The 15,289-nt window shown below is 38.9% G+C and overlaps 1 protein-coding gene across 5 annotated transcripts in view; it reads right to left on the reverse strand.

Moving 5' to 3' along the window:
• Nucleotides 1–15,289, reverse strand: part of LOC150107090 (uncharacterized) — a 277,723-nt gene that overhangs the window by 167,045 nt on the left and 95,389 nt on the right. For 4 of the 5 annotated variants that reach the window (XR_016548230.1, XR_016548229.1, XM_090391628.1 and 1 more), the window contains exon 6: nucleotides 7,576–7,689. Coding sequence is in view for 3 of the 5 variants with exons in the window: in XM_090391628.1 (XP_090247754.1) it covers nucleotides 7,576–7,689 (114 nt within the window). In the remaining 2 variants the exon portion in view is untranslated. The remainder of the gene's footprint in view (nucleotides 1–7,575; nucleotides 7,690–15,289) is intronic. The other variant, XM_090391629.1, reaches the window with a different exon arrangement.

Genomic DNA, 15,289 nt, shown 5'->3' on the forward strand with positions numbered 1-15,289 from the left:
TATCACAGATGGCATTCCTAAAAAAACTTTCGAAATTTTCCATTCAGCAACTTTATATTTACGTTTTTATTCGAATGGGGTGTGTTTGCACCTCTGTACACAAAGAGAAGGTTAATGAAAAGAAAGTACAGATATTTCAAACTGAAAATAACAGTACATCATTAGTGTGTAGAAACAAGCAATCAAAGGAACTGGATTACAAAGTATATACAGCAGTCGGTGGTTTACCAATTAAAAACTGTTGCCACGTACTAGAAATTAGTATTAATAAATAATGTTATTAAAATGTTATTAAAAACTATTTTTGATGGTTACATAAAATAAGAATCTCCCAAACTTTTGGGAGAGAGAGAGACAATCGTTTTGATTCAAATTTGGCCGATGTAAAAGGGCTTCGTAAACTTTCTTTGAAAAGGTGTTCATATTTAAACCTGCATCTATGGAGAAGACGAGCTTCATCCCACTGAATATCGTGTTTAGTGTCAATACTATGTTGTGCCAAACCAGACTTTTGAGGTTTCATGTATTCAATATAATACTGATGTTCATTAATTCTTTTTTCTACAGAGCAGCCTGTTTTCCAAAGTACGTTAGATTACATTCACATGGTATCTGGTAAACACCAGCTAATGATACCAGTGCCAGTTTGTCTTTTGTAGATGGCAACAGATGAGAAATTTTGTTGATCTGAAAATATGTAGGAATGAGATGATATATCTTCAAAATTCTACCAATCAGTTCTGAGATGCCAGAAATATAAGGGATTGGAACTCTGTGGTCAGTTGAAGAATCCTGAGGTGTTGGAACATAGGAGTTAATTATCTGCTGGATTTGATTAGGGATGTAACCATTAAATTCCATTAATGTTTTGATAGTGAGAAGTTCTTGTTGTAAGCTTGAGGGAGAGAAGCACACCTTATGTGCTCTATTAATTAACGAATGATAACACCAATTTTTATAAGAGTTGTGATGAGCAGACTTTTCATGAATGTATCTGCAAGTAAAGGTAGGTTTTCGATAAGCACTGGTTGATAAATTACTGGAGGCTGTGTGCATAAGAAGGATGTCCAAGAATGGTAAACTACCAGCCTTTTCTTTTTTCATGATGAATTGTATGCATGGATGACGGCCATTGATCTGTTGTAGGAAGGTGGTAAGTTCATTTTCAGAATGAGGCCAAACAGCAAAGGCATCATCAACATAACGAAACCAATGAGAGGGTTGGGGATGAATGGGTGAGAATAAGGTACCTTCTAGATGGTTCAAAAAATAGTTTGCCAAAGGTAGAGATAGAGAGCTACCCAGCAGTAATGGATAAGGCTGACTATGAGAGAAAAATGGACTGGCTTTTACAGGATACCTCCACCTATCAAAAAATTAATTATAACCCTACAAAAATGCAAATTAAACAATTAAATAAGCTGCTTGATAAATTGTTAGCTAGGATCAAAATACTGTGGAAAAGTTGCACACTCATTTTGGAAGAACTCCTCATTTATATGGCATCTCAAAAATTCGTAAAGAAGGTTATCCAGTAAGCCTAATCGTGAATTGTATCGACTCTCCCACCTATAGAATTGCTACATTTCTGTCATGTTTATTAACTGTCCATACTGGAAAATCCAGCTCATTCATCAATAATTCTGCACATTTTCTTGAGAAAATCAAGGATATTCAAATACAAAAGTCAGATTTGTTAGTCAGTTTTGACATTGTTTACCTCCTTACCAATATTCCATTATCTGACGCTGCTAATTTACTATATGATGATTACCCTCCTGATATTACAAAGATTTTTGAATTTCATATAGAATCAGGATATTTCAGCTTGAAAAACAAGATCTATAGAAAAGTTGAAGGTACTGCCATGGGTAGCCCTATGTCTCCATCTTTGGCAAACTATTCTTTTAACCACCTGGAAGATATCTTGTTCTCATCGATTCATCCCCAACCCTCTCACCATTATCATCATCATCATCAAATTCCTGCCATGTACCCTCAAGGGGTGTACAGGATATGATAGTACTACATGAAAAAAATTACATCATTATTAATTTCCTATCTACAATTTTCCTCCAAATCAGTCTGTTACTTGTCAAGACTCCAACATTATCAGATCTTATATTTCTATCGTCTAAAGCATTTTGTACCGTATCAATCCACCTATATCTTGGTCTTCCTCTTGGTCGTTTTGCTGCCAACCTGGCAGAGAACACTTGTTTCGCTAATCTTTCCTCGCCCATTCTGTTTAAGTGACCATACCACCTAAGATTAGCTCTGCTAACGCATTCCTGGATGCTGATAATGTCAAGTTCTTTCCTAATATCCTCGTTTTTAATATAATATTGCCATTGATGCCATCTGTTCATGCCTATAATCTTTCTCAGGACTCTCATATCTGTGGTCTCTAGTCTTTGGTCAAGTGTTTTACTTCTGACCCAGCTCTCAGATCCATAAGTTAAAACCGGTTTGAACACTGTCTTGTACACAGCTAATTTAGTGTTCCGACTGATTTCTCTCTTATTCCATATGAATTTATTCAATTGACTTCACACCATACCAGCTTTGCTGATTCTGTTGTCTATTTCTATATTTAATTTACCATCTTCAGTAAAAATCGTGCCTAAATAGCTGAAATGTTTTACTTGTTCCACAGGTTCTCCATTAACAACACAGTTGACATTTTCAATGATTCTGCCTATTTTCATTGTCTTTGTCTTTTTATTGCTGACCTTCATACCATATCTATTACAACAGCTATTCAATTTAGTCAGAGAATCTTGCAGACTTGTAGCAGATTTATTTAGAAGTATAACATCATCTGCATAAAGCAAAGAGCTGACATTAACATCTCCAATTTTGATATCATGTTTAATACCACTTTCCTTCATAATGTGATCCATATAGATAATGAATAACAGAGGGGATAATGTACATCCTTGTCTCACACCAGATTTAACATTAAACCATCTTCCTGAACTTCCTTCAATTCTAACTGCTGACTTACAACTCAAATAAAGACTAAGTATTGCTTGATATAATGCCCCATTGACACCATATAACTGAAGCGTATTGAATAGCTTCTCTCTTGGCACCTTGTCATATGCCTTTTCCAGATCGACAAAACTTAAATACAGATCTTTGTTATATTCCCATGCTTTCTCGACTATTTGTCGTAAAGTGAAGATCTGATCCTCACAGCCTCTATTTGGCCTGAATCCAGCTTGTTCTTCACCAAGCTTTTCTTCCACAATTCTTCTCAACCGTTTCTCAAGTATACTTGCATAGATCTTGCCAGGAACACTCACTAGGGAAATACCTCTGTAATTCTCACATGCAGTTTTATTTTCCTTTTTATATATGGGTACTATGAGAGCTCTACTCCAATCATCGGGAATTCGTCCCTCTGTCCAGGCTTTCTGAACTATGCAGTGTAGCCACTGTAAGACTCTTATACCACCATACTTCAGCATTTCTGGTCGAATATCATCTACTCCTGCTGCCTTTCCACATTTCAAGCCTTTGATGGCTTTTTCTACTTCTAGTATGGATATGTATTCCTGACTGCATGCCTGGTCAGTGTTATTTACCACTGTGCTGTCATCACTGCTTGTTTCATTTAGCAGTTTTTCAAAGTAATTACTCCATACTTCAAGGATATCTTTTTCTCCCATTTTCAAGTCACCTTTATCATCTCTAATTCCTTTTACAGCACTCTTTCCTCCATTCTTAAGCTTCTTCAACAACCTCCAGAATATTTTGCCACCTTCTTGATATTTATTTTCTATATTCTTGCCAAAGTTCTCCCATGACTCTTGTTTAGCTAGTTTTACACAGTGTTTAGCATTCTTGCATTTGTCTCTATATTCTCTAAGAGCACAAGCTGACTTATTTTCCAGGAACTTTTGATATGCTTTCTTCTTTTCCTTCACTGCCTGTTTAACTTCCTGTGTCCACCAGCGAGTTCTGATTTTTTTATCCTTACAGACAACCTCATCACATGCCTCTCTGGCAGAATCAATCAATGTTTTCTGCAGAGTTTGCCACTGAATCTCCAAGGTTTGATTCCTGTTCTCAAACTCTTTCATTTTTTCTTGAATAATATTTGTATATTTTAGTCTACAGTTCACATCTGAGAGTTGCTCAACTTTTATTCTTTTTAAAAATTTCTTACATGTTCTTCTTTTCAATATGAAATTCAATTTTATCCTGCTCAAGACTAAATACTGATCACTTCCAATTTCAAATCCTCTGTACACTCTGGTGTCCTGCACCAGGGAGAAAACATCACTATCAACAATAACATAGTCAATGAGACTTTTCTTATTCCTAGCCTCTTCTCTCCATGTGAATTTGTGCACATTTTTATGTTGGAACATGGTGTTAGTAATAACCAGTCCATGTCCTGAGCAGAAATCCAACAGATATTTGCCATTATTATTAGCTTTGCTCTTTTCTCCAAATTTTCCCAAAATATTTTTGTATGTCTCACAATCATTTCCTACTCTGCTATTTAGATCCCAACAAGGACCAACTTTTCATTTTTCATTGTGTCTGTTGCTTTTTCTAAAGCCTCAAAATACTCCTTCACTTCTACCTTAGTAGAACCTTCTGTGGGACCATAGGCACAAATAAGTCTCATTGTCCAGTTCCCCATTCTCATATTTGCCCACATTACTCTACTTGAGATTGACTGCAATTCAAGAAGATTAGCCTCGTATTTTGTGTTGAATACTATGGCTACTCCTTCTTTTCCTTGATTGTCATTGCCTGAATATAACATTTTGTATTTATTGCTCAGAAAGATCTCACCAGTTTTGGTCTTTTTTGTTTCAGTCACCCCTATTATGTCGATCTGGTACTTATCTAATTCCTCAGCTAGCTCCATTTCTTTGCCATTCAGGCTTCTTACGTTGATAGTACCGATCTTTAACTCTGGTGATGTTGAGTTGGGGTTTGTTTCCAGATTTGTTCCAGTAGCTGACTTTTCGCTGTTCGCCCTGGTTCCCTGGTAAAAACAACGGGGGCCTTGTTTAACCGGGCGATGCCCCAGCCAGCATGAAATTCTGTCATGTTGTACCATCATTTTTTATTTTGGTTTAACCAATAAGAATACAATTTGGTCGGCTAAATCCCAAATTGCCAGCCCATCCTCGTTCGTTCAGTATCCAAGTAGATACCCAACCGGGTGCACCCTGTTGATACCCAACAGGTGGCGAGGATTGGACATTAGGTCAGAAGCCCTGGTCGGTTCTCCGCATTCCGTTAAAGGCTATGTGGAGGTCTCCTCTCAGTTATACAGCTTTGACCCTTAAGCACCCCATGAAACATGTTATTAATTGTTTATTTTTAATAAGCTCTTTATATTAATATTTTATATTAATATAAAGACAATAATAATATAAAAACGATATCAATATTAACAGATTGATGATGTACTGTTATTTTCAGTACAAAATATCTGTACTTTGTTTTCATTAAAGTTAATTACTGTGCTCTCATTACCAAAAACTACCCACAGAACTGCTTAACAAAAACCTAATTCAGCAAGTATCATCTTATTCCCACATATTTTCTGATCAACAAAATTTCTCATCTGGTGCCATCTACAAAAGACAAACTGGCACCTCATTAGCTGGCATTTATCAGATACCATGTGAATATAATCTAACATACTTGGATAAACAGGCTGCTCTGTAGAAAGAATTAAGTAAGAAAATTTAGAAAGTAAGAATTAATGATACTAGTGGTAGTGGTTGGCAGTAGATAGTGTTGGAATTGAGGTAAGTTGGTGATTGAGTAGAGATAGAGTTGTAGGGCAGGTGCCTCCCTCGATGAGTCTTTGGATTCCCTGGAGGTTTCTAATAATAATAATAAAAAAATCGATATTATATCGAATACATGAAACCTCAAAAGTCTGGTCTGGCACAACATAGTATTCACACTAAACACGATATCCAGTTGGATAAAGCTCATCTTCTCCATAGATGCAGGTTTAAATATGAACGCCTTTTCAAAGAAAGTTGCGAAGCCCTTTTACATTGGCCAAATCTGAATCGGAACAATTCCCCCCCCCCCCCCCCAAAAAAAAAAAGTTTGGGAGATTCTTATCTTATGTAACTATCAAAAATAGATTTTAATAACATTATTTATTAATACTAATTCCTAGCATGTTGCAACAGATTTTAATCGGTAAACCACCGACTGCTGTACGTACTTTGTAATCAGGTTCCTTTGATTGCTTGTTTCTACACATTGATTGATGATGTACTGTTATTTTCAGTTTGAAATATCTGTACTTTCTTTTCATTAAAGTTAATTACCGTAGTTATCGTGCAATTTATTATTTAAAGAGCTGAAGTTACATGTTCAAAGAGCCACACATTGCCAACCTCTGATACCGAGCAATGGTTATATGATAACTATTTTTGCATTTCCTTGAATATGATACAAATATTAACAGAATATTTTGATGGCAGATTTTTTATCTACCTTTTTTGGAACTGGTTGAATGAATGTTGGCTTTCATGCATTGTGCAAGGTACCATCTGAGTACAACTGAAGAGAGAGAGAGAGAGAGAAGTCACTGAGATCAGAAGACTTCTTAATATCTAAGTTTTTTTGAATTCTTTTGATGTATTTTTGTCTAAAACCACAGCAGGCATATGGTGCTCAACTTCTGGTATAGTAGGAGGATTGTTTTGCTCACCTATGCAGGAAGTGAGCAAAGTGGTGCCAGGAGGTCAGTTTTATCTTCAGGTGCATAGTAATACCACCTGGATGAGAGAGGTGGAAGCATAGGTCAGCAAAAGTTGCACTTAATGGCCTTTGCAAGGGAGCAAGAATGTATAGATTTGAATTCGCTGTTAACTGTTTTGCCATTTACACTGCATGCTTCTCCATACACTGAATGTAAGGTGGGGTTTTTCTGCAAGTCATGTGCAGTATCAATTTTTTTTTTTTTTTTTTTTTTTTTTAAACAGAGAAACAACAATGTTGCACCCATCAAGCAATGTTAGATACCTTCATTAATAAGAATGCCTTGAAGTCTTTATGCTACCCATAGTTATTTAATAAATTACAGTCAAAGCAACTATGGCTATGAGGGGGGGGGCAGTGTATTCTGTATGTTAACAGAGTATCTGCTTCTGGCTAGCTTGCCTCTTTTTCATGCTGAAAAAAACAGAAATTTCCCAGAGGGGAATCCCTGTTAATGCATGTATGAGCACCCGTAGTGAGAATGAATCAGTGAGTGTCTGGTGTCAATTTACTTCACTGTTTCTTCCTTGTTAATTTTTTTCTACTTCTTTCTGCTATTAAATTTTTATAATTTCATATCATGCTAAATTGATAAATACATTTATTTTTATTATATTTTATTAGTCAAATAAGTTGTCTCATTATGAAACTAATTGTGTTTTCCCTCTTTATATCCAGTTTCATTCTGCTCAAAAATATAATCTTGGGTTATGTGAATTTTGAGATGTGTGAGATTATTGCAGAATGCATAACTGAAGATATTACTATATATATTTGTACTACAGATATTAACTTTCAAAACAACATAGTACTTACTGAGCACTAATATGAAAACTAACATAAGATGCATCCACTAGAGTTGCATGGTTGAATTCTTCACTTGTAAGTAAACGTGATAAACATATAATCAGTTCAGAACAGTTATCATTTCTGGCAATTCCAATATGTTTTCGGAAAAGAAAAAGAAACAAAAAATGTCTAAAATTTTCATAAATAATAATGAATCTTCTCAAATTTTTTTTCAAAATATTTTTATAAAGAAATAACATCCTGATTTAATGATACTGATTTCATTTTATAATTTCTGAAGACTATTTCTTATTATTTTAACAACTCTTGAAAACATTTATTGTAGAATACAAGTAGGAAAAAAAAAATTAAATTAAATATATATATAACTACTGCATCGATTTAAACTTTATCTTCCTGGCTCCCATTGATGCCTCAATAAAAAGTGAAACTAGCCTGAGTAGCAGCTTTCCCATGTTTTGATATTAACACCAGTGTCATGGAGTAAAAAGATTCATCAAGGGAATTACACAAAGCTCATCAAAGTATACTTTAAACTCATTCAACATATCTACATTCATCATACTATCTACTCACCAACCACTCTCCATGCAAAGCAACTGCTCCTTACTCCCTTTCTCACACTCTCCTTATACAATTTCCAGAAACAGCCTCTTGTTCTACCCACATCTCATATTCAATGAAAATTTCTTCCACATTGCAAAGTAACAATCCCTTACAAACCTTTAGGCTCTGCAAATTGCATTCCCTTAATCTGTCCTCATACCTCAAATTCCAAAGACTAGTTACCATCTTAGCCAATTTTCTCTAGACCCTTTCTAATATATCTTCATTACCATGAAAACCAGGTGATCAAATCTGTGCACAATAATCCATATGAGACCTGATCAAGTCCTTAGGCACTGGAAACATAACTTCTTTATTTCTGCACATTAAGATCATCTTCATCATTGCCATAATCTGATGTGATAACTTCACATCTCCACTCCGAGATTACTTGTCCCCTCAACCTCCTTCAAAATTTTACCAAGTGTATACTTGGCATCCCATCACTGTCTACCAAATTTTAGAACCTTACACCTTGTAACACTGAACTGACAGTTCCACTTATTTGCTGACTCATACAATGTATTCAAGTCCTCCCCGTAAGCCTGCAATGCCTCATCATTGTTCTCCCTAGGTTTGCATTTGCATATGTCCAGTTAAACTTGCCCCAATATCAGTAATATACAATTTAAACAACAATGGACCTAAAAATAAACCCCAGCAACAACACACGACTAGTGTCTTTCCTGTTTTGAGATATGGCACCCCTCCTCTTTTTTTTTTTTTTTTTTATCTCATACATGAGAAGAGTCAGAAGTTCATTAACATTTTTTGAAGAGTTGCAGGTTTTAGTTGTTTGGAAAGTTTGTGGTGGGCTGTTCCAGAGGATAGAGGTAAATAGAATGAAAGAGAAAGAAGAAAAGCAGGTTTGGTGTGTTTGCAGTTGCACAGTAAAAGGGTGCTGGGCAGTAGCTGTTCTTGCATTAACAGGAACTTAGGTGCAACAGAAAGTGAAGGAATGTGGTTGTCAGTTCAGTGGAGCAATGACCATTGAAGTACCTGTAGAATAAACACACAGCTGAAATACTACTTCTGTGAAATAGAAGTTGAAGTGAATCATCTATGAGCCAAATTGCTCTCCTCTGGACAGCGTCAAGAATTTTTAGAGAAGTTGTAGATCAAAATGTTCAAGATGTCAAAATGACATCTTGAACAAAAGAGAATGCCGAGTCTTTTGGATGCTGAAGAAGCTATTGTTAAGATGTGTTTGTGCTGGGAGAAGCAAAAGGTGAATGTTTGTCCAAGCAGAGAGAGAGAGAGATCTGATCTAGTCTGGTGATTTGAGTATTACTGAGGATAAGGAAAACGTGAGCTGGGATTCTATGAGAGAAGAGGCAAGACTGTATTTTGGTAATACTGAATGTGACAAGATTGCCTCACCCCATCGAAGGATATTACGTAGTGTTACGTAGTATTGAGCACTAGTTTTAAATGATCTTGATGCTTGGGATATCTGTGCACTGCATGGTTTATCAAATGAGTAGAATGAATGGAGAGTGCTATCATCCAAAGCTGTGAATAGGATTAGTGGTGATTGAGAATAGATGGGTCATGTACATGAGAATGAGGGTAGGTGATAGGACAGAGCCCTGAGGTACTCTGCAATGGGGGTGAAGTTCAAAGAGAGGAAGCCATCAACCACGACAAGCAGTGAGCAACCAGAGATGAAGCTAGTAATCCAATTACAGAGCAAGGTGTAGGGCACGGATCAAAGGATGGCAATTTGTTTAGACTAGGATGAATATGAGACTGCTTCCAAGAACTGTAATACTGAAGTACCAGCTATGTATAATACAGTGTGGAGACAATATAAGATGGATGTTAGTTCTGTAGCACAATGCCTGAAAACAAATGGAGAAATGCTATCAGGACCAGGAGACTTTTAGTGTCCAAGTTATTTAGCAATTTTCACACAGAGGATGTGAGGTCAGGAGTAGCTTGAGGAAGGGCATTCTGTAAGATTGTGGTCTGAGTTGCCAAGATGGGAGGTGACCTCTGAAATATTTGGATGGAGAAACTGATTAAAAAAAGAGATCCAAAATGAAGAGGGTTGTCAGGAATTCCTGTAGGTAGATGACCAATCTGTGATTGGTCATTACTTATGGGAAATATTTCTGCCTCTCATCCAGCTTGGTGTTGTAAAAGGAGAATCAGTTGAAATTATGGATGGTGAGGTCACCTAGGAAGATGATCTTACTTTTCGGATGGCCTGACAGATGATCGAGTTTTATCGAGAGGAATGTGAAGAGGTCTGAGTAGTTCTCAGAGTTTGGAGTATGGTAAATGCAGCAGATGAATATTACTAGATAGGGCAAGAAAATCTTAAATCAGAGGAAGTTGAAAGCAAAGATTATAAATTAGCTTCTGACACACAATGTCTGATCTTAAAAAGGCACAAGGGTCGCCCTTGCAGGTAAAGGAACTGTGTAGTGTACAATTTGAACATTGGAGGTGGAGAGTAGTGGATGTAGATGCTATTTGGATTTCTTTCAAGAGTAGAAGATGTAGTCTGGATGACTGTAAGTGATGGTAAATGTCATTTATGTTGGTGTTAATGCCACAGATGTTACTGAAGTGGACATGAAAGTGGGTTTTTAATGGAGATTCTGGCATGATTTGTATGAAGTGATTGGTTGCATTGCAACATTATGATATTCAAATATTTTCTTATTAGTCTTCTTCTTCCTAACATGGATTTTAGGCCAGGTGGCCTGTTCTGGTCTCATAACATCTCTTTCTTAGTCTTCCAATTCTTATTCTTCCATTTATTTTATATTATTATTATTCAAGCTTCCAACACAGCCACTGGGGAGGGCAAATTAGTCTTCTTGGTGCTGGTCCCAAGCCCGGATAAATGGGGAGGGTTAGCGTCAGGAAGGGCATTCGGCCATAAAAAAAACCATGCCAAAACCAAGGATGAAATGTTGAATAACAGAGAAAGGACCACAGCCAGGGCATACCCCGTAAGCGACACGCAGTTCTGTCGCCCGAGGACTGTGAGAGGTGGACTAGGGCTACTGAACCAAGGACAGGCTCGGCTAAAGAAGCGAGTCCAACAGAAAGAGAGTGTGTGTGTGTGTAAAGTAAGAATCAGGTTGCTGAATGTGGGTACGATGAATGAGAAGAGTAGGGAGATAGTGGACATGATGAGAAGAAGGAAGCTGAAGATCTTGTGCATGCAGGAGACAAGGTGGAAGGGCAATAAAGCAAAGGAGCTGGTCGAGGGATATAAACTGTTTTATAGTGGTGTGAATGAGAAGGGAAGAAACGGAGTTGGAATCAGAATCATCGGTATGGAATCATCGATAAGGAGCTGAAGGATGGAGTCTGCGAGGTGTGCCAGAAGAATGATCGGATTATGAGCATTAAGCTTGAGATGGGAGGAAGTGTAGCTACTATAGCGTGTGGCTACGCCCCAAGTAGGTTGTGATGAGGAGGAGAAAGAGACATTCTGGAGAGAACTTGACCAAGTAGTAATGGGAATCCCTGATGGTGAGAGAGTGATCGTCAGAACAGATCTGAATGGGCATGTAGGAAGGCGACGAAGAGGTAAAGAAAGGGTACATGGGGGTTGGAGTAGTGGTGAAAGAAATGAAGAAGGTAAAAGAATCATAGAATATGCTGTGGCCTTCAATCTGGCTATAGCTAACACGTGGTTCAAGAAGAGAGTTGGGCATCTGATAACCTATAAGAGCAGGGATAGAATGAGTCAGATTGACTATATTATGTGCTGTAGGAAACATCTGAAGGAGGTGAAAAACTGTAAAGTGATTAATGGAGAAAGTGTAGTGGCACAGCACAGACTGGTTGTGGTAGACTGTGATATAAAAGGGGAAAAGAAGAATAGACGGAAGTGGCGGATACAGAGGAGAATAAAGTGGTGGAAATTGGAAGAGGAAGGCCCAAGGAATAAGTTTAAAGAAAAGGTATTGAAAGAAATGAAGTTACCAGAGGATGTGGAAGAATGGTGGGATGTTAATAGTCGGAATATTAGAAAAATTGGAGAAGAGGTGCTTGGTATAACATCAGGAAAGGGACTGCCTGAGGATAAGGAGGCATGGTGGTGGAATGAGGAAGTGCAGTTGGAGATCAAGGAAAAGAAAGAGGCAAAGAAAAAATGGGACATGACTGGAACTAGAGCCGACAAGGAGGCATATAGATTAGCGAAGAAAAATGCAAAGAGAGCTGTGGCAAGGGTGAAAGCAAGGGCAGTTGATGAGGTTTATGAAGAACTGGAGAGAAACGGTGGTGAAGCTCAGTTGTTGAGAATAGCGAAAGCCACAGGTAAGGCCTCGAAAGACATAACATTAGTCAAGCAGATAAAGGATGCCTCAGGAGTAGTATTACAAGAGGAGGACAAAATCAGAGGAAGATAGAAATTTCCGTAAACTACTAAATGAGGAGAATCCGAGAGAGAGGTGTGAGGATGGAGAGGCAAACGAGAGACCGGTGCAAGACATAAGTAGAGAGGAAGTGGATTGAGTACTGAGAAAAATGAAGAATGGAAAGGCTGCGGGGGCAGACCAGATACCTGGGGAAGGTGTGGAAAAGTTTGGGCAGTGAGGGCGTGGATATGTTATGGGATCTGATGAGGAAAATAGCCCAACAGGAAAAGATACCAGAGGAATGGAGGAAAAGTATTCTCATCCCAATGGAGAGACCGGTGCAAGACATAAGTAGAGAGGAAGTGGATTGAGTACTGAGAAAAATGAAGAATGGAAAGGCTGTGGGGACAGACCAGATACCTGGGGAAGGTGTGGAAAAGTTTGGGCAGTGAGGGCGTGGATATGTTATGGGATCTGATGAGAAAAATAGCCCAACAGGAAAAGATACCAGAGGAATGGAGGAAAAGTATTCTCATCCCAATCTACAAAGGAAGAGGAGATGTTCAAGACTGTGGCAACTATAGAGGGATCAAGCTGATGTCACACACATTGAAGATATGGGAAAGAGTAATTGAAGGGAGGATTACGGCAGGAAACGAAAATTGGTGAGGAGCAGTTTGGATTTATACCAGGAAGAGGGACAACGGATGCGATATTTGCACTAAGGCGATTGATGGAGAAATATAGAGAGATGCAAGTGGAGCTGCACATGGTGTTTATAGACCTGGAAAAGGCATATGACAGAGTGGCCAGGCAGGAGGTATGGAGGTGTATGAGGAAGAAGGGGGTGTCGGAGAAGTATGTGAGGATGGTGAAGGAGATGTATGAGGGAACAGAAACTCAGGTCAGGTCTAGTGTCAGCATGACAGAAGGGTTCCCATTGTCGTAGGGCTACACCAAGGGTCAGTTCTGGGCCCCTACCTCTTTGACCTGGTCATGGATGTACTAGTGGAGGATGTCAAGAAGGAGACACCATGGAGCATGCTATTTGCCGACGACATTGTTCTATGCGAATCATCCCGAGAGAAGCTTGAAAATACCCTGGAAGAGTGAAGAAAGGTATTGGAGGAAGGAGGCATGAAAATTAACTGGGAGAAGACTGAATATATGTCAACAGGGAGTGACAAGGATATGATCATACAACTTCAGGGTGAAACGCTAATTTCAGGGAAGAAATTCAAGTACCTTGGGTCGGTCGTTGATAGGAATGGTGACCTGGATGAGGAAATACAGCACCAAATAACATGCGGCTGGATGAACTGGAGGAAGATGAGCGGGGTTCTGTGTGACAAGAGAGTGAGTTGTAAGAGGAAAAGAAAGCTGTATAAGATGGTGGTGAGGCCGGCGAGGCGCAGAGACATGGCCTATAACAAAGGCACAGGAGAGGAAGATGGAGGTAGCAGAGATGCAGATGTTGAGATGGATGAGTGGTGTGACAAAGAAGGACAGGATAAGGAATGACTACATCACAGGGACGGTTAAGGTGGGACCAATTGGCAAGAAGATACAAGAAAGTAGGCTGAGGTGGTTCGGACATGTTGAGAGGAAGGTGAGGAGTATGTTGGCAAACGAGTGGAGTATATGGAGTTGGAGGGAAGGAAGAAAAGAGGCAGACCCAGCTCTGGCACTCTATCAGGTGGAGGGATAAGGTGACAGAGGATCTTAGGGAGAAAGGATGGAGTCCGAAGGACGCCCTGGACCGGAGAATTTGGAAGAGGAAGGTTAAAGATCAGTGCGCCGACCCCGTTTAACATGGGAGCATAGTGAAAGAAGAAGATTATTCAAGCTTCCATGGAGTCAAAACACTCAACACGGGAGATCCTTCCTAGGAAACACAAAGCCTAGGTGAGAGCAAGAACGGTCACCTTGACCGTTCTTGCTCTCACCAGTCTATTGGGCAATACATTCCACGGTTCAACCACCTCCATGCAAAGAAACCACTCCTCACCCTCTTGCTCAGAGCTTCCTTTCGTAACTTCCACGGATGGCCCCTTGTCATCGCTCCTTCCTTCTGTTCCACCAAGCAAATGAACTCCCCCAGTGTCAATCCTGTAACTACCTCTCAACAGTTTAAAAGTCTCAATCATATCACCTCTCCTTCTTCTATCTACCAAACTCTGCAGTACGCACTCCCTCAGCCAATCCCCATAACTAACATTGTACAGTCCTGAAACTACCTTTGTTATCCACCTCTGTATTCTTTCCACAGTTAATTTAACCCCATCAAATCCTGGGGACAAATTTGAGAACAATAGTCTAAGTGTAGTCTGATCAAGGTCTTATACAATGGAACGATAACTATTTTATCTCTGCAGGTCAGCATCCTTCTCAGTATTGCAGCAATCCTCTGGGTTACCTTAACCACTTTTGCAGTATGTTCCCTGAATTTCAGGTTACTATCAATAATCATCCCAGAGCTCGTCTTCCTTACTTCATCCAGTACAGCTTCTCCAATCGGGTATGCAGCTTGCCATCGATGTATCCCAAACTTCAAGACTTTAGATTTTGCTGCATTAAACTTATACCCCCATTCATCTGCCCATCTGTCTAGTTTATTCAAATCCTCTTGCAGGGCTGCTACATCTGCACTATTACTAATAACCCTTCCCAGCTCCACATGATTTGCAAACAACTGAATATCACCCAGCAATCTACTGACAATGTCATTGATATAAAGGTTAAACAATATAGATCTCAGTACTGAGCCCTGTGGGATCCCACTTGTAACC

The sequence above is a fragment of the Typopeltis vanoorti genome, chromosome 4, assembly GCF_054136105.1.
Source record: "Typopeltis vanoorti isolate ZY-2024b chromosome 4, IOZ_Tvanoo_1.0, whole genome shotgun sequence".
In the NCBI taxonomy this organism is placed as follows: domain Eukaryota; kingdom Metazoa; phylum Arthropoda; class Arachnida; order Uropygi; family Thelyphonidae; genus Typopeltis; species Typopeltis vanoorti.